General features: G+C 42.3%; 1 protein-coding gene across 5 annotated transcripts in view; it reads right to left on the reverse strand.

The window, feature by feature from the left end:
- Nucleotides 1-26,832, reverse strand: part of LOC309386795 (dystonin-like) — a gene marked incomplete at its 5' end in the record, with an annotated part of 348,938 nt that overhangs the window by 299,648 nt on the left and 22,458 nt on the right. For 3 of the 5 annotated variants that reach the window (XM_081942582.1, XM_081942577.1, XM_081942581.1), the window contains one exon: nucleotides 14,509-14,719. In XM_081942582.1, coding sequence (XP_081798708.1) covers nucleotides 14,509-14,719 — 211 coding nt within the window. Of the gene's footprint in view, nucleotides 1-11,230; nucleotides 11,390-14,508; nucleotides 14,720-14,930; nucleotides 15,080-26,832 lie in introns of those variants that run through there. The other 2 variants (XM_081942578.1, XM_081942579.1) reach the window with 2 other exon arrangements.

Raw genomic sequence — 26,832 nt, forward strand, 5'->3', positions numbered from 1 at the left:
AGACAAACATCATTTGCTATTAATTTCACAAACACCTGAAAGGATTAATTACTGTATTTTTCGGAGTATAAGATGCAAGTGTCCCATCCCCCCTCCAAAAAAGTGGGTGGAAATGTCTGTGCGTCTTATACAGTGAATATTGTGGTGGTGGTGGTGGTGCAGTGCCGATCAGCTGTTCTAGAATGGGTAATTGCGGTGGCAGTGGTGAACAGCCCGCAGCGAACGGCGCAGATGAATACCAGATGGATGCTGGGAGGCAGAGGCCATTTTTTTTTCTTGTTTTCCTCCCCAAAAGCTAAGTGCATCTTATAGTCCGGAGTGTCTTATAGTCCAAAAAATACGGTACTCACTTGTAACAAACATTTACAACGGTGCTGGTAGAAATGTTCATATTCAAGAGCATTTTCTCATAGAAATGTTAACCTCAACAGGCATTTCAAAGATTTTATTTTATTTTATTTAAAAATATTTTAATATCATACTGTAAACTTTAAGGGTAAGTTTCTAAATATAAAATAAAGCACATCAAGCACATTTTAAAAAGCACAAAATCTTACAGTGCATTTTAAAATTCTTTTCAATGGCCATGTACAGTATTCATTTCTTGTTCACATACCTCTCTATGAAAGATCTGTTGTTCCCACATTCTCTCTATAGGCATCTCAAGCTCAAGCTGTTGCAAGCGCCACATGAGAATGAATTGATTAGCCTAAGGGCTGCACAGCTGAAGCCTTTTCATACATCGATATAAAAGTCAAAAACCAAGAAATTGATATGCATCACAGTATGTCATTATACATAACGGATGAAAATTAAAAACCTTACTATATCCTAAGTCAGCTGTACTTCCTGTCTATGAAATCCAGAACTGAACTAAATTAGTTTCCTCCCATCCATTTAATTTTCATCTCTTGACCAACAAATGTATCCCAAAATTCAGAAATGCTACATTTAAATATTCTAAACAATATTCTTGAGTAAATATATAAACTACAATAAGGGTAGAGAAATTAACATCTAACCTAAGCAAGAATAAATATTGCTATGCCTTTCCATATTTAAAGTGTGATTTTTATCATCTCATCTATGCTATACTTAGTCAAGTGGGGGGGTGGGGATGAGAAAGAAGGACTATTATATATGTCTATTATATTCAGTTATTTATAAAAAATAAAGGCAGGATTTTTTAAAAAATCTAATAGTAAATAAGCAAATTAAAAATGATAGAAAAAGGAGAGCAAGAACTTTTATTTCATATAAAATTGGTTTCTTATGGCTGGTCTTGGGAGCAAAGAGCAAATAGTGTAGTATAGGATAAAGGGAGAGGGAGGGAGGGAGAGAGAAAGAGCGCACATTCACCACCCCAACATACACCCCATTTCTGTTTAAAATGCATTCCTGACATGCTCTTGGGCATTACATAGTTACCAACAATTTAAAATGTTAATATTTAAGATTCATAATATCAAAACATAAGATATTTCTTGTTCACAACATGCCGCTGCAATTTCTAAGAATGCATAAAGAAATCCTTGATGCATGAAGTAACAATTATCCATTCAATATATGACTGCAAACCCACAATTCTTATGATTCACAAGGCACACAGGGCGTCCATTAAGAACCAGCAAAGAAGAAACATTTCCCCCAAGTATGAGGCTAAGCTAGCCCATTAGAACATTGCTAGTGGCTGCTATCCTGCTCTTAAACCTTAATAAAATCAGTTGCTAGCACTTAAACATCTCTGACTCACTGCAAAAATAAAACCACCAAATCTTGACAAAGTCAGACTAATGTAACTAGGCTGCTCTAGGATAAGAGAGATTATGATCCCATCAGAGAATGCAATTTTTAAAATGGTACTTTCCTAAAAGTAACCATTTCTAAAAATCTGGTGATATTAAACACACTTTGTCTTAGGAGCATATTTTCAGAACTGCAATGCTGTTAATGGTTAAGATTCAATTCAACAGTTTGGTAATGTGGAGGCAAGCCCCCCCCCCCCCCCCCATTGCTGGCAAATAAAACAAAGATCAATATTTAAATGTTCTATGTGAACCCAGAGCTAGTAGAAATATAAATTAAGCGCAGGACAGATCAATGTGATGTACAACATGGTTAACTTGGAGGGTAACCATGGCAAAATAATTGGAAGACCATCTGTATTCTTCTTATTACTGCTATATCAGAGTTGTGATATGACAGTATTGGATATGTCAATCACATAAGGAATGGTTCTATATATACTAAATATCTTATTGTGCTAGTTCAATTCTTTTAATCAAAGGAACAGTAAGTCCTGGAAGTGAACAGCATCAAAATGGTAGGTGTGACCAGGCAAGTGAAGCTCTGTCTCTTTTAAATGTTGCCATGCAAATTGCATGCACGTTAGAAGAGGCAGAATGTTGACTGCCACCCCATCTGGCACTTTGATATTCTTGAGGACCCCTCACCCCACCGCGGACACCCTTGGCCTTATGATGTCATTTTAAGATCTATCTGTGCTATGTAAATGTTAAATGCCTTGTTTAAACAACATATTCAAACAATAATTACAGACTTACCAGCAGTTATAGATTAAGATGGTTATCAAAATGATTTGGAATTGCGACACCTCAGTGCTATTCATTAAAGGGATCTGTCTTATTTCAAATGTCTTTCAGGTGACTTTATTTTGCAACCGCTTTAAATGTTGATTGTAACACTTGATGAATATATTTTTACTGGTTAGCAAGTAGGGACAGGATGAGGAAGAAAAGATTGCAACGGAAATTATGGTATCCATGTGTGGTAACAGAAAATAAGCTATAATGTAAAACAGCTATCTTATTGAAATGGAAAAAGGTATAGGCAAAACTTCAGAATTTCTGTAATATGATCGACCTAATGTAGTTGTAAAGCATGAAATATTTCATACTAAAATGGCTCTTTTCCAATATTCTTCCACATTTTGATTCTCTATATCAGGAGTGTCAAACTCGATTTCATTGAGGGTTGTATTAGGGATGTGTTTGACCTCAGGGGGGCGGGGTGAATGTGGGGGTGGCCAGATCAACATCACTTATGTCGGGAGTGCTGTGGTGGCCCAAACGCTCTGCTAGCGAGTAGAGGGTTGTGTGCGGCTGTCCCAATATCCTTTTTCACTGGTAGAGGCGCTGCGGGCCGGTCCTTCACTGTTCCCAGGGCAGTCCTGTGAGCCAGATATAAGCACCCCGCGGGGCGCAACCAGCCCGCAGGCCTTGAGTCTGACACCCCTGCTCTATATCAAGCTACAGGATAAATAGGGGGAAATGCTTTCTTTTCTCAGCCAACACTGTTTTTAGATATTCTCATAGTTAATCTTACTAGACTATTCCTGGATAGAACACCATCTTATGTTCTCTTATGTTATGTTCTCTGAATCTTAGAATAAAATAAGCCATTTATCTCAAATGAAGTTGTTTAAGTGATTAATCTTGTGGTTGTTATCATGAAAATCAATGAAAGCTCTGCCTAAAATAGGCACATCTAGCATTTGTTTTGCTATAATCACCATGATCTTTGCAGCTAGATTATTATTTTGAATTAGTCATAATTCAAATTAGTCATAATTAAGCTATTTTTGCTCTGCTAAGGCGCTATAGTCACAAACATGGTTACCTGGAGAGTAACCATGGCAAAAGAATTGTTAGACCATCTGTATTTTCATTACTGCTATACCAGAGTTGTGATATGACAGTACTGTATCTGTCAATCACATAAGGAATGGTTCTATATACTAAATCTCTTAGTATGTTAATTCAGTAGTGAGCTTTATTTAATCAAAAGTAAGTTGCACATGTGTGTGCTCTATAAACCATCATTCCAACTTACATGTACGGAAAGCCCTGTGTACTGATTCCCAATCTGTCTGACCAATAAAGAGCCATAGGTCTGGGTAAGGCTATCCTAATTCAGCCATGCATACAGAGGGCTGCTGCCTGCTCCTTGCAGATGAAGAACAGAGCTAATTTTAGCTCCAACTGGTATAAAATGTCACAACCAGCATAACTGGGTACTGTAAGTTCATCTTAGAGTAACGAGGTTTCAGTCCCATCACAGTAATCTTTTAAAGAAATCAAAAGGCAGATCTTGCTATCATTTTTTAAGCACCTGTGTTTATTTAGAAATACAACAAAAGCAAAATTACCAGGCATTGCATGTAGTAAAAAGCTTGCTTATTCTATTCCTTTGATTAACTGAATCAGCACATTTCTACAGATCATGTTCTGCAGTCATATTCTGCAGTTTCATTCCTGATCAAAATGATTTAAATACCACTTTCACATTCTGTGCTATAAAATCTCCCATTGCCAAGACTATCAACAGATCTTTTTTTTTTAAAGGGCTGCAGGCAAAGAATACCATTCCAATGTAAAATACCTATTATAAATCAATGACTGGTGTCTTTAGTTGTAAGTTCATTTTCCAGATGATACCTGACCCTATTGTTTCAGATTGTTCCAGTTATCTATCAAAATAATTAATGCCAATATATATCTTTGCATATGCATAATTGTAGATTTATTTCTTAACACTGATAAGATTTACAAAAGCAAGAGGGTTCTGCATTAACCTTTGACTTCCAAAGTATTAAGCCACCAATATAAATTGCAGAAAAAAGGGTCCCATTTTTATTTTAGAAACATATTTTTAAACCTTCAAGAAATACAGTAGTAATTCTCCTGTGGAAGAATTTTGTCCAGTAAAGTTTTGATTCTCAAGCTAATTTGTTGTGCATCAACAAACTGATGCAAATCTGGAGAGATTTTTTTCTAAAGAGATTCTCAGGTTTTGTCATAACACACCCTATATCAGTGATGGTGAACCTATGGCACACATGCCGGAAGTGGCACACAGAGCCATCTGTCTGGTCACGCCAGCCATCACCTGTTGCTCTTCTGGGTTCTGGCGTGCACATTGTGCCAGCCAGCTGGCCTTCACACGTGCGGGAGCACCAGAAACCAGAAGGGCAGCTCCCTGGAGCACATGCATGCATCAGGAAGCTGAGCTTCCAGTTTCCAGTGTGCACATACATGCTGGCCAGCTGGTCTTCACATGTTGCGGGACCATCAGAAATCAGAAGAGCAGCTCCTGGAGCACCTGTGTACACCGGGAAGCTGAGCTTCCGATTTCCGGCATGCACATGTGTGCTGGCCAGGTGGTTTTTACATGTGCATGTGTGCCAGAAACCAGAAGACCAGGTGACAGGCGGCCATGTGAACGCCAAAAACTGGAAGCTGAGCTTCCCGGCACGCACACACATGCATACCAGGGCATTGCTTTTCCAGTTTCCAGCACTCCCTCGCATGCATGCAGACTCCCATTTCAGCACTCGTTGCTGAAAAGATTCAGCAACACTGCCCTGTATCTTACTGTTTCTTTAGGAAGGATGTATGCAAAGCAAATGAAAACCAAAACTTAAGAAATCCATTGTATCACATTGAAAAACATTAATCCTGCAAAGTCCAAATATTTTAATATTACATTTTGCAGTTTATGATTTAAATAGTACTCTCTTTTGCTTTTCAGAATTGAATATAAAATCTATTGCATGAAATATTTTCTCCCAAAGGGGGGAAAAAAAACCCAAGGCGTTGTCTTTTTAAAAATATTCCAGACATGCAACAATATGAATTCATAGATATTACTCTTTTAACCAAGAGTTCATATAAGTGCACTTAACTTAAAACATATTACAGGTATACATTATAGGAAAATATACTTTTAAGTTACTAACTCTGTAGGTAAAGTATTTGATCTTGTTGCTTCAGACAAGGATTTCTTTTCTCATTTTGTCTCTCATAGTTGAGGTCTACCTATGATGCCAATTACAGGCCTCTCTTATCTTTTTAAGTGGGAGAACTTGCACAATTGGTGGCTGACTACTTTTTTGCCCCACTGTATGTAAACATTGATTCACAAAGCACATGTGTATAACTTGTTTTGGTATTGGATAAAATTTTGTGTTTTCTTGATCATGCATATTAGGCAAACCCAGACATTATGACTTATGACCCCCGTTATCCTTATTCATCTAGTATTCCAGATTAATTTTTTGGGGGAAATCTAGCTTAAAATGTTAGATGAGTAATGTCAGCTGGGTTCATAGAGAGAGCTAAGTCATAATGTCTGAGTTTGCCTAATAATTGTCCAAACTCAACTTTTCCTTTAAGTTTCCAAATCTCAGTTGCAGCTCTCTGTATGATCTGAATCAAAACAGAGAATTAATGTCTTATGAGCCCTACTGGTGCAATGGTAAAAGTGCAGCATTGCAGGCAAACTCTGCCCACATCCTGGAGTTTGATCCTGACAGAACTCGAGGTTAATTCAGCTTTCCATCCTTCCAAGGTCAGTAAAATGAGGACCCAGATTGTTGGGATCAATATGCAAATAATGCTTACATTGTAAACCACCAAAGGAGGGCTATAAATCATTATGGGGCAGTATAAAAGTTGAAATGGTTTTGCTATTTGAAATAAAAAGTAGGCAATCTATAGGAGAATTTTCACAAAACACAGGAAACTGACAAATAAAATATAAATACTGTATTCCGTTTTAATTAACGTTTATTTATAGATGATTAAATATTCTGCAAAAGTAGGCAATGATGGGAAACAAAGAACAGAATTATATAATTTATTCCATTTATATTCATATTCAATTATACAAAGATTGATAGAAGAGAGATTCTGCCCCACATGAAGCAAATGGATTTTGCCATATTGTTACTTTATATCAGGGGTGTCCAACTCATGGACCAGATTCTGCCTGCGGGTTGCTTAAATCTGGCCCATGGGGCTAGCCTGGAAATATCAAAGGATCAGCCCGTGATGCCTCTGCTAGCCAAAAATGCTGCTAGAAGCTGGGTAGGCCAAAGAGGAGGCACAGGAGAAACACACAGTCCCCCCGCACCCCATTTTGGCTGGCAGGGTGCTGCAGGAGGCGTCCGTCCCAGCTTTCCCCCCCCCCCACTCCCCTCAATAGGGAATCCAGATTCATTTAACAACCACATTACTTACTAAACAACTGCCGTGATTCACATAACAACTGTGGCAAGAGAGGTCATAAAATGGAGCAAAACTCAGTTAGCAATGGACATTTTGGACTCAATTGTGGTCATAAGTCAATGACTACCTGTATTATTTATATGATGTTTTTGCTAAATGTTCAAGGCAGATAATAAACATTATCTAATTCAAACCTTGGGGAAAAATCCAAATTCTATCCAATCCAAACCTTAAAAGGATATCTGAAATTCTAAAATAAACAGAAAATGAAGATGAACCCATAGTAATTCAGGTTCATGTTAGGTATCCCTCACCAGAACCTCCTGATAATCCTTCTAACCCTGTCCCTATCGTTATCCCCATTTTATTCCTTTGCACCATACTGTTTAAAATAAAGGCTACAAAAATTTGGAGGAAATATCAGCATCATTGTATGAAGGTCCTATCATCAAATAAGGGCATAAACCTTCATTTGAACCTTTGATGGATTAGTAGCTAATTCCATGTTTGCTAGTTTCTTGCTTTGGATAGCGGGATCCTTATCTCACTAATTCTTTAAAATGACTTTATCAGATCATCATACTATGCTCATATTACAGATTTAATGGTGGGGAATGAGGCTGAGAGGTCATGGATTGCCAAGGCCATCACTCCCAATTAAACTAAGACTTGATGAAATGTTTTATTCCAAATAAACTGATTCATAAAGGAAAAAGTTTTCTAAATGTCAGCTCATTTGAAGGATAAACTCTTTTAAATTGGTGCATGATTTCTTCAACAAAATTGGATTGGTTCTCATCTCCAAATTTAATTAGCAAGCTTCTGTCATTTTGGTATAACTGGTCCAGGTCTCACGGTAAAACCGTTATTTCAGCTCAAGGGCATGTATGACTAAGAAATACATTGTAAATGAAGCAAAAGTACATGCAAATATGTTGCAAATAAAAGGTCAATGCCCCCACATGACTCTACTTCCTTACTGAAACTGCCAAGACTATACTTGAGAGTATTGGGATTCTCTGTTCATGAATAAGTGGTTATATTTGTATTTAATTCTGAGATGGTCAATTTTTCTTCATCAGAAGCTCTAAAGCACGTGTCAAATTCACGGCATCAAATTTCCATCACCTGATGTTTTGTGACTTTTTTCACGTCAGAGAGATGGAGTGGGTGTGGCCTGCATATGATGCATCTGGCCTGCGGGCCGCCAGTTTGACATCCCTGCTCTAGAGATCCTATGTGTAAAATGGCAAAAATGTTAATGTATCAGATGCAACCAATTGGTGACATCATTATGAATCCCAATACATCTTTCATAGTTCTTTAATATCATATGATGGTGGAATAATTGTCAGGTATAGATTACCACAAGTAAATCTTACTTAGCAAAGTTTAAGTTTTATGTTTAAAGCAACTGTAGAAACGTATATATGTGATGTCCACCTTAAATATCAATAAGCTATCAAACCTCATTGAATGATTTTGAAATCATACAGTAGTCATCTGCTAATCATACTCAGTGTCATGTGATTCCCACCCACAAGATCAGCAGTCAGGTTTTTACAGCTGACACTGCTAGTTATAGTATTTTATCAGCTGGACTGCACAAAACTTAGTAACCTGATAATGTGCAAGAGTACTTTAAGGAGATTTTAAAAACCAAGCATATGATTATATCTTGAATGCAAAAGCAGAAGCTGAACCTCCTATCTTTTGATAAAAGATAGCACAATACTTTACAAGGTATAGTATATTCAACATTATATGAAATGTTACTCCCTATTGATAGTATGCATTATAGCTATTCTTTGAAGATTGGGTCAGTAACCATTCCAAATCAGGGTAAAGGTTATTCCAGTGAAGTCATCAATGACATACTGATGGCTTGAGACTGCATTATTTTGCAATGACTTTTCCATTTCTTTCCATTTTTGTGAGTCCAAAAGCCTATGGGTGTTTTCCAAGTGACTTATACAATATTTCTCAAACTTTCAAATAAAGTCATCTATGACCACACTGATTAACCATTTAAAAAGAAGAAGAAAGAGAATAGGATTGCTGAGGTTTAGGCTAGATAATCCTTGTTCTTTTTTTATCATTGTAAAGCTTCTTCTATCTTTCAAATGTCAAGGCATAATGTCCCTGCCTGAAACGGTTCTTTGGAGAACAGTGCATATTCTATCTAGGAAAAAGTAACAGATCATCTCACAATTTCTAGAAACAATTTCATGCTATAATTTGGATACACAATAGATTTCACATCCCTTAATTCAGCAAGAGATCTCCCCAGTTCTTTGGTGTTCTGCCAATGCAGATATGTTTTCTGTTTACTTTAACTCTAGCCACACCACAGTGCTATTCCAAGTCTACTGAACTGGCACGGCTACAACTTTTATTATTAATAGAAGGTGAATTTGGATTTGCAACTTTCTTTTTGACCTATCACTGTGTTAGAAGCAAAAAAAAAATTCCATCAATATTTAATATAATAAGAATATACAATCCTAGACAGTGAATGTGTACCCAGTTCTAAGGCCCACTGCAATGCTTTCATAATTATATCCAAGTGATTCACAACTGTAGGACCTTCTGTAATTCCTGAGGTTACAACATAAATGGAGAAAAATAACTGATCAATGGCAATATATGTGCAACATGCGTAAAAATCAAGGTGGTACAGAGGCTTCAGAATCTTTGACTAGGAATGCAGAGAATTCTTATATAGTAATAAAGAGATAAATTAAATGAGACAATTAATACAAATAAGTGAACAGAGGTTTAATTTCAAGGAAACATACAAAGGATTGCAGTTTTTTTATTGTCATACCATTTACAATTAATTTATAGTTTCAATATTTTCATTATACATTGAATTATACTATCATAATTTGGTAACTTGGAAATTGGAAAGAAAATTTAAATTAAAAAAGGTGTTATACAGGTTTAGAACTATTACACTGAATAGCTCAATGTTTATTACTAAAGCAGAGAACCACAGTAACAATATTCCTCATTTATAACCAGTCCAGCAAAAACTTGGCTAATTGAAGCCTAATGCTATTTAATTGTTAGATGTAGCACATGGCCCATCTTTGCATAGACACAATTGATTATAGACACAAAGGAATCATCAAATACATTTTAATGTTCCATACATTCTATGTGACTCACTATAGATTACTATAACTAGTAAAATCGATTGGAGATTGAATATGATGATGTTTTTTCTCTTTCAATAATGAACACTAAAAAGGGTTACCGTCATGTCATTAAAAGCTATTGACAGACATCACTTAAAAGCCTGCTTAATGTGAATACAATCTTCCAGTCTTTCTCTTACTACTTGCTGGCACAAAGAGTTCTTAAGTGTTACAGATACAATTTATAAAAGAGCTAGGGCCCACAAAATATTTGAGTTTTGCAATAATGTTGGTTATAGCTATTGCATTACCTCAATCTCATTGCTTTAAATATTACGAGGAAATCTACTTATTTCAAATGAATATCTAGCATAATCTGCAGTTTTATTCATATCTCATAAGAGGACTTTAAAGACAGCTTTTTTAATAAATAGAAGTAAATGAATTTCACTATGCAGATTAAAATATCCAGGGAGTTTTTTTCCTAAAAGGCCTTCCGCTGTTGCCCTTGCCTAATGCAAGATGCTAAGTCATCCTCCTAACATTAGTTGTCTATGAGCTTCAACAGGATGGAGTTTTAAGCACAGATAGGCATGGCAATGGAAAGTGTTAGCATGCATTTTTATTTTTAAATTGGCTTTATCACTCCCACAATAAAGGATTGTGTGTGTTTGTGTGACAGAGAGAGAGAGAAGACCTACTTTGCCAGAATTAGTTAAGTTATTCAGACAGCAATTCACTGATGCAAAAATGAAAACTGGTAGACAAATATAAAACAGGACTGAATCATCTCAGTGACAGACCAGTAACGTTTTCTTTTTCATCCCAGAAAGGGATGAAAAACATAGCAACTTCTAAGTGCTTTCTAACGATCCCTCCACTTTTGTAAGACAAGAGATCTCAGCAGGCTTCTATCTACCTCTCTTCTGCCCAGATTCTATAGTCCCAGGGACCGGATTCCGCCACCTGTTCCTCTGCAAACGCCTCCCACCCCCCAGTTACTGCTTCAGATCAGCACTGCAGCCCCTATGAATCCTTTACCCCTTGGACACAACACTTTACCTTTGTATTTCTCCAGTACATCTTCGTAAGCCTGCAAGTACTCCTGCTCCTCGGTGTAGGCGCGACCCCCAGGAGAAACAAAACCAGCCATGCTTGAAGTTTTGACCCTGTCTCGGATCAGGTCGCGCCGAGGCTCCCGGCCGCCTGGAAGCCTTGGAGGGAGAGCGGCGCAGAGGCTGGAGGGAAGGAGGGGTCTACCGCGGAGTAAGCGGACCGAGGAAACGCCCAGCGCCCCCCCCCCCCGGCGGCGTGGGAGCACGTGTGTGCCGCCAATCGGGAACAGGCTTCCCTCCCTCCCTCCCTCCCTCCCCTCTCGGATTTCACGAGCTTTCGGCTCCTGGGGTTTTAGGAACGCGCGCGCCGGTCGAGGGGGAAGCGTTCACGGATGCCACCGGCCGGCTTTGGAGGTGACCCTCCGGCTCAGGCTCTGCTCCCAACGTCTCCTGCAATCCGCACGGCTTCTGCCGCATTAGCTTTTCTCCGCGGCTGTCGCTTTCAAGCAAAGCGGCGCAAATCGCAGCGCGCTGGACGCCCGAGTCCACCCGCGTTAGCGTCTGGCTCGAAGGGACCGCGCGAGGCAAAAGGCAGGGTTTTAGTTATCGTTTTAGAGCGGAGCGCGGAGCCTGTCGGCCCGATAGGAAAGGGACCCGAGGGGGCTGTGGCGCCGTCGCCTCCTCTTAACTGATTGCCGGAATCGGGCCTTGAATGTGGTTATAGTATGTAACAGCCCGGGTGGGCGGGGGGGGGGAGAGAAGACGTATTCGTGAAACTCTGGGGATGCATTAAGATCCATCCTCGTTAATGCACAATAGATAGAAAGCTGGATCTGTGTCCAGTGGACGTACTCTATTCAGCGGCTGCAACCTAGGAATACACACCAATAACGAGTGGAGCGCAGTCAAATCTGAGTTAGGCTACATCGACCCCGCTTTTTTCTCCTGTTTTGCTCAAAGTACCATCAGAGCCACTTTTTGTTTCCCGTCCCCCTTTGGAAACAGCTATCACTCACATACCAGACCCACCGCCAAGGCTCCCTTTCTTTCCAACCCTCTTTTTTTCTCTCTCCCCCCGCTCCCCCGTTTTCCAAAAGCTCCCGTTCTCCGAAGAGGGCGGAAAAACCTGCCTCCTCACGGATGGCCAAACGGGACTTTGGTACTTTAAGTGCGCTTAAAATGCGCTTCCACCGACCCTTTTCTCCGCTTTGTGGCTACGGAGCTGGCGTTCTATTACCCAGCCCTCCCTGCCTCCGCTCTTTCTCTTTTTTTCTCGGTCCTTTGCCAGCGGTTGTTTTCGTTTTCCCGGGCACAGCGCCTCTGCCGAGTGGCCGTCTCCTCCACTCCGGCCCCCTTCTCGGATGCTTCGGACACGTCGTCGCAATGCCAGGAATAACTCAGCGCGTCCCCCTTCCCTTCCCACCCCTCACCAAGCCTCTGACCCGTCTGGAGAGGAGGAGAACCGGTTTTGCCTCCCACCCACCCCCACACACAGCTTGGGCTGGCCATGACAACAACCACCACAACCACCGCCGCCGCGCTAGAGACGGGAGTGGCGGAAGGCCAAAAGGCGGAGCCAAAGTCCTGCAGGTGTCACCGCCGGTCACTGTTTCAAAGCAACGTGCCTCGCTCAAGAAGAAACACGCATGCGCTTACTTGCAGAGCAAAAACAACCCCTCCTGATCTCATACGCTCCCAGACTGAGCCCCCCCCCCCACTTCCCTGCCCGCTGCGTATGAAATCTGGAGTCCGCCTTCGGCCGGGCCACGGTTAACCCTATCCCCAGTTGCACCGCGCCTAACAACTGAAATCTCCGGCGCACAAGAACTCCGGAGAGGAACCCTCGCTATTATTCCACCAGGTCCGCCTGTCTTAAATTTACTAGCTCGTGATTCTCAAGAACCTAACGGGGTGACTTTGCAGCGCCCCCCACGCTTTCCCCGGAGCATCTACTACAACAGAGGGCGCCTCGGACTTCCTCCTGCGCCGCTGTGGCCACCGCAAAGCCAGCTCTGGCGGTCACCGGAACAGCAGGCTGGGAGTTTGTCCCCTCCCTCCTCCTCCTCCTCGTCGGTTTCATCTCCGCCAGGGCAAGTTCCGGAAGTGATTTGCAAACCGCAGTCCGGGAGCCGACGAAGGAACAGAGGGGGGCTAGGGACCGCGAGCAAAATCCCTTTCTCACGCCTTTCGTTTTCCCACGTCTTCTAAAGAAGACTCGAAAATCGCCGCTTCGGTCTCCAAAGACTCCGCGCTTTTCCCGCTATGTTTTACAAACGCTTGCAAAGCAGGTTCGTCTTCCAGGAAGATACGGCGATATAGGGACCCCTGCGGGCTCTTGTTTCTAAGGTCTCCCTGCGAATAACGTTGTTGACCACCGCAGGCGATGTGTTTTCTCAACGCTTCATTTGCGTCCCCTTTCTGGAGTCTCAGTCTTGCTGCTCCTCTAGCAAGCTTCTGGAGTCAGAACTCAAGTCCATTAAATGAGCCCATTAATGTGATTTGCTGTCTCTGGGGCGGGAGATTTTTATTACATTAATTTATTGGGAGTCTTTTCTATTAGTGTTTTACTGTTTTAAATGAGGTTTGATACTTCGTAAGCCGCCTTGGGTTGCCACGGGCGAATAGGCGGCAATATAAATTCAATAATAAATAAATGTGTCTGAAACTGGGTGGCCAGCCAGATCCTCTTCCTTTTCTTATTGGTGGCGGCGGTCGGAACCCAGGCAAGATCCTTTCAAGCACAGGGCCAGTCGGACGAAGGAGGAGCTCCGTTCAAACGCACTCAACGCCATCTAACTGAAAGAAATTCCCACGAGCGTTTTTTTTGCGGGGGTCTGACTTAAGTTTTCTGTATGCACGCGCACATATTCAAAATATTAACCATCTGCTTTCGTTTACATCGGACGGGCGATTTTCGCGATCTTCACTTCTAATGCACGAAATTTCAAGGCTTGCCTTGGCAGCCGCTGCCGCCGTTCCGCGTCTACCCCAAACGCGTTCATCCGCCCAGACAGAAGAGCAGGCTTAAATAGCTTAGTCACAGATCCCCAAAAGCCCAGCCCTCTGGACAGCGATCTTACAACGCTAAATCCCTCGGAACTCAATGAAACTTAACTCCGAGTCGGCATAGAATACACAGAAGTACACTATAAGCGAGCAATAGTCAAATCACTTTACGCCCCTACCCCTCCTGTGTAATGCCACAAACGCCAATACACAACCCCACCATGCAATGGAAGTTTTTTCTTCTCGGCGTACCTTACTCTCCCCCCATTTGTGTCTTACCGGCTATCCTGAGCACAGCTCTCTCAGCTGGGTCCAGCACAGATCCTCCTTGAATCTTGGATCTCTTGGATCTCTCATGTTTTGGTAGGTTCCACGGTAGGGTGTCGCCCGGAGCTGGAGAGAGGGAGCCAGATTTTTGGCTGAAATCATCGTCGTCGGAAAAATCCGCAGAGGAGGAAATGGAACATCTGTAAGAAGCGTTCCCCGAGCTCTATAGAAGAATACAGGAGAGAAGGAAGAGAACCGTAAGCACAGTAGCGACAGCAACAACAGAGGTAGACATTTTCCCCTTCGGAACCAAGCAGTTTTCACTTGTTTAGATCGCCCTCTAGGAAAATCAACCTGAAGCCGACACTACCCACCTACCGCTACTGACTGGTAGGCTACCCGTGTTTGAAAGGATCGGTGGACAAATGGCTCACCATTGTTGCTTACACGCTGCCGGGGGTGTGCTAAATCCCACCGCCTGCGACGGCGCGGCGAAACAGGCTCAGTGGGAATGCATCGGCGGGAGGCTTTCAGGAAGATGGGTGGCCCGGGCGCTCCGGCACACAAAGATCCACCCCAGTTGCCCAAGAATCAAAGCCAGAGGGAAAAGGGGCCGGGATGAGAGAATTGTTTAAAAGCAATAGCAATAGGAGCAGCTCCGAGTCACAAAACGACCTTTGGCTCCCCCAGCAGGCGACAGGAAAAAATGAGCCTTTCGCTCTTGGATGAGTAGCGGGGGAGAGAAGGATGCCAGCCCCCCCAATATCCAGGATGCGGGCCTTTGCGATGGCAGGGCAGTTGCCGAAACCACGCCCTGGTAAATCCCTTTCCTTCCTTTCTGGAAGGGGTTTCACTTCTTTCCCCAAGCGTTCTCCGCCCCCAGGTCACCAGGCCTCAGGAAAGGCGGAGCAGCCGGGAAGAGCACAAAAGGCAGGTGGCTACTGGGGGTAAACACCGCGCCGCCCGCTCGATTTATGACCGCGTCTTTTACGGCCCGGAGAACTGGAGAGATTTTCCAATGGCCACCGGGCGGCAAAAGCCGCACCTCCCGAAATGTAAACAAGAAAGGATGCAGTGCAGGCAGGAAGAACGGGGAGGAAGGCGCTCCGGGCTTGGAAAGCCTTCAACCCTGCATTTCCTGGGAGAGTTTTCAACAAATGATGATGAATGGAGGGGGGGGGGGGGAGAAGGGAGATGGGGGTGTCTTTATTTTACCTCCCACTGGAAGGGAAAACATTGTTTACATTTATGGATCAAAGTCTGAGATTAGGCCAGGCCTTTGCTGTGTCATCTGGGCTGTGCCCTATGAGAAGCAGCCGGCCATAGTTGCAGGCTTTTGATCTCCTTTATTGAAACTTTCTATCCTGTTTTTTTCGCTGTCCCTTCTTCCCAGCATGGTTACCCTCTATAGCAGGGGTCAGCAACCGTGGCTCTGGAGCCTCATGTGGCTCTTTCATCCCTTTGCTGCGGCTCCCTGTCACTCAAAATACCCTTCCCAACCACCAAAGTGTGATACCCGCCAGCATGCAATTTATTGAGCTTTTCGACCCCTCCCTCCCGCTCCCCTGCCCCAGTAGGCCAACCGTGGATAAATCCAAGAAAAGAAAAGTTTCAGAAGAAAACAGAACGTTTAATTCAACTACATATGCTATTTCTGTGGCTGCTCAGGAAATGGTCAGGCACGGGAAGGGTTTTGTGGCTCCCGGTCGGTGTTTTCTTTTCTGTGGGAAACGGGTCCAAATGGCTCTTTGGGTGCTTAAGGTTGCTGACCCCTGCTCTACAGCATTCCTTAGATGGGCCTACAGCGAGTTGGCAGGATCAGGGGGCTCCCTCTTTGCCTGCTTTTCTGTCTGCCTTCATTATTATGCCGTGCACTCTTGCCACCCTCTTGGGATCACCTTTGTGGAGAAATTCCCATTTTCTAACTGGTTAGAAAACTCATACTGAGTGAAACACCATCTCTGGCAGATTAAGGCAGTAGCAGGGCTGTATAGCATCATCCAACCAGAACTATTGCTGTCCCAATGAAACAGCAATGAAAACAGGCGCTTTGTCACAACATCAGGAGCCAAGTGACACCATAAAGCATCATCAATTACTAACAAGGAAAAGGAGTCACCATATGTAGATCATTTCATAAATCCTCTCCAGTTCCTCACTTCCTTTATATTTTCACTCTTTTGCCAACTTAGTGCAGTGATCATAACCGATACCTATAGTTTTAATCCAGCCTTCTGGAAATGAATTTGCAATTTATACTTTAAAAGCTTTTAACATATTACAGTAGTTGCGTGGTACATTGACTTCTACAGTTCTATATTCCAGTAATGGAAAAAAATAGGGATCCAATCTGATTTTATATTCCTTATTTAGCAATCATACCTAAGCTTCCTTATTAGATTATGAGACGGGTGAATAGCCTTTCCTCTATTGCCACACACTACTATCACAATGAGATTATCTCCTAGTTTGGTAATTATTTAAAGAAGAAACAAGTCGTGTTTGTTTTCTAAGAAAAGAATGAAAGTTATAAGGCCCCATTCATGGCCTTAGATCTCAGAAGCTAATTCAATTGCTTTTTCCCCTTGCATATGTTCAAGAGACACATGATTTCCTGACATTCAAAATAAATGTTGGCTTTAAGCCTTAGTAATTGTTGACTAAAATTAATTTCCAAAACAGAGTTACAGAGGAGCTCCTTTTAAATTGGGATTATCAGTTCTTTCTTTTTGCTGAATCATGAGGAAAAGTTTACCAATCAAAAGATAAGGCTAAAAATAGGCAGAAAAAAAACTAATGGCCATTTCTTATTAAATCATATCAAGAGTTAAAGGATAGGGGATCCAGAGTTTTTAAGAGACATTCAGAAAATTTAATGTAATAATTGTTTCTCTGAATTAGTAAAAATTTGCTAATATTTTTATCATCAAGTAAATCAGTGGCAATACTAGGTTTGTAAATCATATTATGCCTTCAGTAAACAAACCATCAAATTCTGAATAATCCTCTGCCATAAATCACAATGAATTCATCACACTAAGGAGAACAAACCATATACTGTCTTAGTAGGATATAAAGAACCAGCCAATATCAATTTATTATTTATCATTGAAAGATAGGTTTTTACAACATACCTTTTGACAACATACTTTGTAGTGCAAATTTTAATCTTACTGAAGGAAATCACGCTATGTTTACTTTGTACCTTACTTCTGAGTAAGTGTGAGTCATATTAAATCCACTGATGGTTGATAGTTTTTTTTTTTTTAAGTTTTGTTGTAGTTCATTTCAAATTAAACAATTAGGGATATTCCTGGATCGAAAAAGATTCTGGGAACCATTGATTCAACAAAGGATAAAAGTGCATGAACTCAACGTTTTAAAACCTCAATACTAAGTATTATATATTAAATAGTATTATAGTATATAGTATTATATCCATTTGCTGTAAAGAAGGACATTTTTATCCATATGATTACCTGAGAGACCCAATTATTAAGATCTATACAATAATTTGAATGGCAGGGTATACAATTACAAGGAACCAACTAATGGCACCTTAATTTTAGTCTTCAAAAAAAACTATTAAATGAGATTCCTTTTGGCCTTTGAATGGCAATTCAATATTATTTGGCCAGGCTTTTGATTAATGATATTTTACTTACAGTTTTATATTAATTCAGTTAGCTGCCTTTGTAGTGTATAAGGGGGAAACACTTTTAAAATAAAAATTGAAATAGTAATAGTTTTACAAGCACTACGGAATAAAACAAGGAATTGTATTTATCTGCTGTCTATCATGGACTTTGTGCAAGGTATACCTTTAGATTGCTTAATAATTTCCTGCTGTAGCATTTCGCAATGAATTGAGAAATACCTATATATGAATACACTATATATACACTATTTTTAGACAGTTGATGTTGAGAGACAGTAACATCCTTATTTTCAAGAATTCTATATTCCTGCACATTCATTGTTGCGGTTAATAAATTTGTGAAGCATTTCATTTAGATACTATTTTTAATTTACAAATGTGTTTTCTTCTATTTTTCTTTAGGACTTTAGAAATCAACTCAGATTGTATTTCTGATTCTTATATGAATTTTTCATTTCCTGTCCCTAATCATAAAACTGTTATCTGTGCTTTGAGCTGAGTGATAAAAAATATCACAGCTTTGATGATCGCACGGCAGGATTTATTTTTAGTCTTTCAGACAAACCACATTTATTAAAATAAATAACATTCTGAAGAAAAGTAGCTGAATCCTACTAATATCCTGTTCAATAGTTGTGCACCACTTCCCTCTACTGGATGCATCTGACCTAGTTATTTTTCCATTAATATGAATATATTTGTTGGCTGGAAATTTTTTTAAATTGGACTTATTACCAAGCATGAAAGCCAACACTTTAAATGCATTTAAAAACAAACAAAGGGATGAATTAATGGCTATTTAACACAACAATCTGGTTTACCCATCACATTAAGCCAATCAGTTGGGTTGGGGGATTTGGGGCTTAGAAAAAATACTGTGTAAATTAAGTCACTTTGATTATGGGAAAACAACCGTGATTTTAGACCATTGTTTCTCAAACTTGACAACTTGAAGATGTCCGGACTTCAACTCCCAGAATTCCCCAGCCAGCATACGCTGGCTGGGGAATTCTGGGAGTTGAAGTCCAGACATCTTCAAGTTGCCAAGTTTGAGAAACACTGCTTTAGACCATGGGTGTCAAGCTCGATCGTGTCACATGACATCACATGACATTTTTTCCCTTTGCAGAGCTGGAGTGGCATGGCCTGCGCGTGATGCCTCCAGCCCGCGGGCTGCCAGTTTGACACCCCTGCTTTACGCTATAGTTGGGGTGCTGCCACTGAGAAGCTTCTGCTCCTGATTACCACATGAGCCAAACCAACTAGTGGGACCCTGAGAAGGACACCAATTGGATGGCATTAAAAGAAGCAATTACACTTGAGTTCTAAGTCAAAGTCTAATCGCTAGAGGCAGCAAATGTAGCATCTTCAGCTTCTGTGTGGTTCAATCAGCTGCTGTATTTAACAATTCAGCAGGTGCTGTTTGCATCAGCTCCAACATTTAGACTATCCTGAAAGGCAGCTCATGGTGGATTGCGTTGCAGTCACCCAATGATAAGGTTACTACACTTAAGATCAGTGAGGCCAGACTGGCTTCCACAAGTAAATACATACTCTATTATGTACATTGAAAGTAACCTTAGCACTTAAGTATGCCTATCAAATAGCACACAACAGAACAATGAGTCATAACTTTACAACATCTTATTCTGAATATATAAGCCATACAAGGAAACAAAACAAAAAGAGATTTCAAAGCCAACTTTTAAGATAGAAGAAATAATTCTTAGTTTTTATTTCATTTGGACTAACAAAGAGATGGTTTATGGTTTGGACCTAAGTTCAGATTACTGTTGACTTAGGAGAAGTCGGTGATTGTCTTGACCTTCTGCAATTTTTCCCCCCAAACTTTCAACCTAACATACACGTCATTTGATTATCTGGTGATCTCTCATGGAAATCTACCAGGTCCATTCCTGTTTAGTTTTGAAAATTATGACTAAGGAAAAAAACATTTCAGCGAAGAGGACCTTATATAGCTATAACATCAGTTCTATCATTTATACGCATAATTGCTAATGTTTATGACAAAGATAAAATGCTCCTTTTCCTCATTTGAACAAGAGTGCACATATGTAAAAGGAAAACTTGCTATCCATCAATTCCTTCAAATAGAAATGCAGGAAGAGGAAACATGTGGCTGAGCTTCATATATTTTTTCCATTTGCAAAACAATGGTTTCTATGGAGGATGTTATGAAGAACAGCAGGTACTTAGATTATCATGAGTTTATATTCTGTTGCTTTTACAACCAAGAAGGATTTGCTAGTCAGACAGGACTGCATCTTAGAATCATTGCTCTATCTCAGTTCATTGCTCTGTATAACTCAGTATTATGTTTGCCAGCCTTCCCAAACCTGATATGTTCAATAGGTGCCTGGGCTAAAATTCTCACACTATCTTGGGAATTATGGATGCCAAATCTAGAAAACATCTAATTTGGGAAAACTGGCTTTCTCTCCCTAATTTCAGATAGCATGTTTTCTCAGATCTAGTAAGCATTATTAGAGACTAGATCTCAGATCTTTCACATTCAACTAGCCAATATCCCGGCGTTGCCCAGGTATTTATTTATAGGGGGGGAAATGACCGATGTCTTACCTGAACGGTCGTTCTCTGGGCACTGCGGGAGAGTCCAAGCATGGGTTAAATTCAGTCTATTTGTCCAAGGACTGAGTTGATTTTCTTAGCCACGCCTTCTCTCCTCATTGAGGACCAGTTCAAAAACGAAGGCGTAGGTCTATGATGGACGTGTGCACGATGTCTCATCCAGTCTTGTTACAGTCTCTTTGCTCCACACAGCCGGATTCAAACAGTAAATAGGAAGTATACCCCAGGGCGGGGTTGGACTCACCCGCAGCGCCCAGAGAACGACCGTTAAGGTAAGACAACGGTCATTCCCCTGTGCCCTGCTTGGAGAGTCCAAGCATGGAACATACCCAAGCTATGTAGTCCCAGGGAGGGAAACCGGAGCATCCAAGGAGCGTGTAGTTGCTACAACTTATTGCAAAACCCTCCTCCCGAAGGAAGTCACAGCTGTGGCATAGGAGTCAATGCGGTAGTGTCGTATAAACAAGGTTGGAGAAGTCCAAGTGGCTGCTCGACATATTTGCTCCACGGGAGCCTGAGTTGCCCAGGCGGCCATGGTGGCAGCGCTTCTTGTAGAATGTGCTGTGACTCTAGGTGGCACTGCCTTGCCTTGTTGCAGGTAGGCTAATTTAATACAAGCCTTCAGCCAGCAACCTATTGTAGAAGGAGAAACCTTCCGTCCCATCGAGCCTGGCTGAAAAGAGATGAAAAGTGCTTCGGAGCGATGAAGCGTTTTTGTCCTCTTTATGTTCCTGCAGATTGTCCACCGGACATCTAGTTTGTGCCAGGTGTGTTATCTGGGATGCTGAGGATGAGGGCAGAAGTTAGGTAGTATTACTTCCTGAGTCCTGTGAAACAAGGAGTTCACCTTTGGTAGAAAAGCCAGATCTAGCCTGAGAATGACCCGGTCAGCATGGATAATACACAAGTCCTCACGAACCGAGAGTGCTGCTAACTCTGACACCCTCCTAGCTGATGTGATCGCTATGAGAAGGACAGTTTTCAAGGTTAGTTGCTGGAGACCGATGGTCTTGATCGGTTCAAATGGAGTCTTGGTCAGAGCTCTGAGGACAAGTGGCAAGTCCCATGTGGGGAACCTGTGAATAGAAGGGGGATGCAAATTGGAAGCCCCTTTTAGGAAGCTTCTCACCTGAGGATGCTGCCCTAAGGAGACAGAAGAACGTCTAGTTAAGATGGTGGATAGGGCAGAACTTGGTAGCGAAGGGTGTTGGGGGCCAACCCCTTGTCCAACCCCTCCTGCAGAAACTCAAGCAATTGTGGTACTGTGACTGAAGCTGCAACAACATCTTGGGACCGGCACCAGGAGTCGAAGGTCGCCCAAGTGGCGTCATAAATGCGAGTCGTAGAAGGATGTCGCAATGCCTGTATGGTACGGATGAGTTTGTCAGACAGGTTGTCTCTCCTCAGGAGTTCCCCTTCAAGGCCCAGACGGCCAACTGGAGCCATTTGGGATCCAGGTGTACTATGGCCCCCTGGCTGAGGGACAGCATCTCCTGGGGAATCTTCCAAGGTCTGCGGATGGAGAGTCTGACCAGGTCCGCGTACCAGGACTCCTGGGCCAATGAGGTGCAATGATAAGAACTTCCGCTCCCTCTGCCAGAATTTTTTGGATCACTTGTGGAATGAGTGGGAGTGGAAAGAAGGCGTACAAGAGGCCTCTTAGCCAACGGCAGCATAGGCCATCGGTCCCCTCCGCTTGTGGAGTGGCATACCTTGAGAAGAACCTCGGGAGTTGGGTGTTGGCAGGACTGGCGAATAGATCGATCACCGGAAGACCAAATCTGAGTGTGATCTGATGAAGACGCCATTCCGTGTTGTCGATGGTCATCCTGCTCAGCCAGTCCGCCCTCACGTTGTCCACTCCCGAGATGTGGTCTGACTTCAAGGAGGCCAGATGACGTTCTGCCCACCTCCCAGAGTCTCTGCTTCTGCCATGAGGGTCCTGGACTTGGTGCCCCCCTGGCGGTTTATGTGGGCCTTCGTTGCTATGTTGTCTGTAAGTAGCAACACATGGCGGCCCACAATGTCTCTCTGGAAATGGCACAGTGCTAGTCTGGCCGCCCGTAGTTCCAAGAAGTTGATACTCTGCGTCGCCTCTCTCTGCCACTACTTGCCTTGTGTCACTTGTTCCTGAAGGTGGGCCTCTCATCCTTGGAGACTCACGTCGGTCGTAATCACCAGTCATCCCGGTTCTCTGAAGAGGCAACCCTTCATCACTGCCTGCGACTCCTACCACCGAAGTGACTGCTTTACCTTTAGTGGGAGCTTGACTCTCCTGGGAGAGTTGCTGGCCTTTGCCCTCTGGATGGGGAGCAGGAACCATTGTAGTTCGCGGGCGTGTAAGCGTGCCCACAGAACTATGTTTATACAGGAGATCATGAGTCCCAGGAGCTGAGACAATGACATGCTGGATGCCAGCTGTTTTACTCTCGCCTCGCGGGCCCAGGTCGTGAGATTGCATCTGCGATCTGGTGACAGGAACACTCTGCAACATTCGGAGTCGATGGGGGCACCAAGATGCAGTATGCGGGTGGACAGCTTCAGCTGGCTCTTTTCCAGATTCACCGAGAACCCGTGATGCTGAAGAGTGGAGATGGTGAGCTGGACATATCTGACGGCCTGGTCGACAGATGTTGATTGAATCAAGATTTCTGAGGCGGGGTGGTCTCATCAAAGAGACTCTCTTTCGGGTCTTGAGAGTCAGAAGCGGTAGTGGACCCCTGGACGGAGATACCCAATTGGGTGAAAGCCTTGGCCTTATGAAGTATTGATTTAAACATGGAAGGGCGGAATAAGCCCGTAAAAGCAGGTTTTTCAGGAGGAGGATTCTCATCCTCTGAAAATTCCTGCTCCTCCGCATTGTCCTCCTCCAGCACTGATTCCTCCATGGCAATAGAGGTGCCTGGAGATGGAGGACCTGCAGTCTGAACCCATGGGGCAGGCCTGAGAGTTGTCTTGGCAGGAGTGGTTTTTGAGGTTTCTTCATAATGCCAGCCACTATACCCCTCTCAATTGCCAGTTCAATGGCTCTTTGCACCTGGGAAGATAGATTGGGGCCCTGAACCTCAGGGGAACCAGAAGTCCCTGGTCCCTCCCTGCAATCCTGTCCAGAAGGGATTGAATCCTCCTCAAGAGCAGGACAGCCAAAGGGGCATATCTCCTCCTGAATAGAGGAAGACTCAGGGTACCCTAGGGAGGCTGCAGGAGAAGAGGCCTGATATTCCTCCTCCATAGTTGGTGGAGAATTACACAGGCCTGGAGATCCCAAGGGCCAAGCTCTCCCAGGTCGCACACTGCTGCTCTTCTGGACGGAGGAAAACCTCGCCGGCGACCCGGACTGAGGCTGAGACTCCCCCGCGGTGATCTGCACGCTGAGGGAAAAAGCGTGGTGCTGAGAAATGGCCGGGAAGAAAGCGTGCCAAAAACATGTTCAAAATGGCCGCCGTGCCGCCGTCAGGCTAAAAGGGAGCTGCCTGGCGCACCGCCGAGGTCTCCTGGAGCTATTTCATCTTTTAACAGCTGGGGGGGAAAGGAAGCGTCCTGCCGCCCCCGCACTCGCCAGCAGCCACCGGACAAGCGCCCCTGTGATCCGCAGCTCCGTTGGCCCAAGGGAGAGCCAAAAAACGCCCAAATTCCCTCAGCCAACAATTTCAAACCTTATTTTTCAAAGAGCGATTTCCTTTTCTTTCCTAACTAGGATGTTGACAAAAATAACAAATTCTAACTAATTTGGGTGAGTTCACTCTATTCGTCCAAGGACTGAGGAACTCCCCAAAAATGCATCCGAACTGGGCTGAACTTTTTGAACTGGCCCTCAATGAGGATAGGAGGCATGGCTAAGAAAATCAACTCAGTCCTTGGGCGAATAGACTGAATTTAACCCATGCTTGGACTCTCCAAGCAGTGCACAGGAGAATGTCCGGACCAAACATAATTTCTAATGTTGGATTTTCCCCCTTACCAGAGGTAACCCGCTTGTGGAGTACTGTGAAGCCGTTAACTATGGCAACTCCACTGCATTGTACGGTAGAAGCCATTTTACGGCAGTACAGCAGAAGCCATTCAAAGTCACAACAGGTTGCATCTTAACAGAACACACACATCGAGGGGTGTTAGGGGTGTCTTACCCCCACAATATTTGTCTCCAGAGAGTAAGTCATCTGTGTACCAAGTTTGGTTGAAATTGCTTGAGGCATTCCAGAGTTATGTTGGAACATACGCACACACATATACATCCATTTAGATAGATAGATAGATAGATAGATAGATGGATGGATGGATGGATGGATGGATGGATGGATGGATGGATGGATGGATGATAGATAGATAGATAGATAGATAGATAGATAGATAGATAGATAGATAGATAGATAGATAGATAGATAGATAGATATGATATAGATATAGATATAGATGATATAGATATATAGATATAGGTGTGCTTTACCACAGACCTAAAAATATCTACCCTTCTGACTGTGAGAAAACATCTACAGTTTATTTTTTTAAATCACTTTTTTTCCCTGATCTAGAGAAGGCTATTCGCAAACCTTTTTCAACAAACTACAATACAGTAGCCTTTGACCTATGTTGACTTAATGACCATTCAAAGTTACAATGGTGCTTTAAAAAGTGACTTACAATTGATTCTTGCATTGATGGCTGTTGCAGTGTCCCTAGGGTCATGTAATCAAAACTTGGTTGTTGAGCAATTGGCAGGCTATTTACGGCAACTGCAGCCTCCCAGAGTCATATAATTGCCCCTTGACATCTTCCAGGGGGCTTCCAACATGCAAAGTCGATGGGGAAGCCCGATTTGCTTAATGACTGCATGATTCACTTAACAGCCACAGGAAAACAATTGTAAAATTGAGCATGACTTTGCTTATCGACGGAAATTCCAGTCCTGATTGTGATCATAACTCAAGGACTACCAATAGAGTCTTTCTACAAGCCTAATTAGAATTGAAATATGGCTTTTTGCTATAGGGAAAGATACCCACCGACCCCTTCGTTCCTTGAAAAACAGGAATGGGCACACCTAAAGTCTCTCTTCATTCACTTAAACTAGCTTTGATTTACCACACTATATTCTAGTCATTTCCTTTTTCTTTCAGAGGCTTTTGATATGATGCAACATAATTTATTGTGTTCAGTAATTGCTACTACACATTGTGCAGGCATTTCAAATGTTACTGAACTTTGTTCCTATAGATCTAAATCAAAACATTACTGCAATGTAATAAACAAAGCATAATGCAGAATAAAACATTCCAGAATTTTCATATGTAAACAAGCAGTCTGTCACTTTCATTCATGGCGGTGATCTTCTAATGGCATCTAAACAGCCAAATTTTGTCACAGCACAGATGGCTATAATTTTTGACAGCTATAAAGTAGCTGAGATAACATTCTTCAGTATAACAAGGAAGATGTCTTTTTAGTGGCTGGAGCAGTGTTATTCTAAATCAGAATAAAGGTAGAACTTAGAAAAAACATGCTCCATGCATTCAGTCAACTTGATCTACATGTGCATTGCAATGTTGGATTTTTTTGGGATTCTATTTTCCAAATATTTGAAGGGAAAACATTAAAATAAGACCTCAAGAAGACCCCATTTCTGTATTTTCAGATATTTTATTTTGTCAAGGTCTTGGCAATCCAAAACCAAACTTCTCCCAGAAGTTTTTTAAACAAGATTTATTGAAAGGGAAAAGTGGGTAAGATACAGAAATCTCAGCAATTGGATTATTTTCAGCTCTTGGTACCCATTTTATTTCCCAACCTGATAAGGCGAGAGATTCTCAGCCTGTTAACAAGTGGCCCCTGTGTGAACTGATGAAGAGACTGTGCCTTTCATTGATAGGAGAAGAATATAAGGATGTTCAGAATGTGAATCTCTGTCTCTCTAGCAATGAACATACTATTGGAAATTGTACTTTTTCTCCAAATACTGTATTTTTCGGTGTATAAGACGCAGCTTTTTTCCTCAAAAAGAGGCTGAAAATCTGGGTGCGTCTTATACACTGAATACCATATTTTTTGCTTCTTAAAACTCCGCCCCCTTC

Source organism: Natrix helvetica (genome assembly GCF_964273705.1).
Source record: "Natrix helvetica genome assembly, chromosome: 2".
Classification (NCBI taxonomy): Eukaryota; Metazoa; Chordata; class Lepidosauria; order Squamata; family Natricidae; genus Natrix; species Natrix helvetica.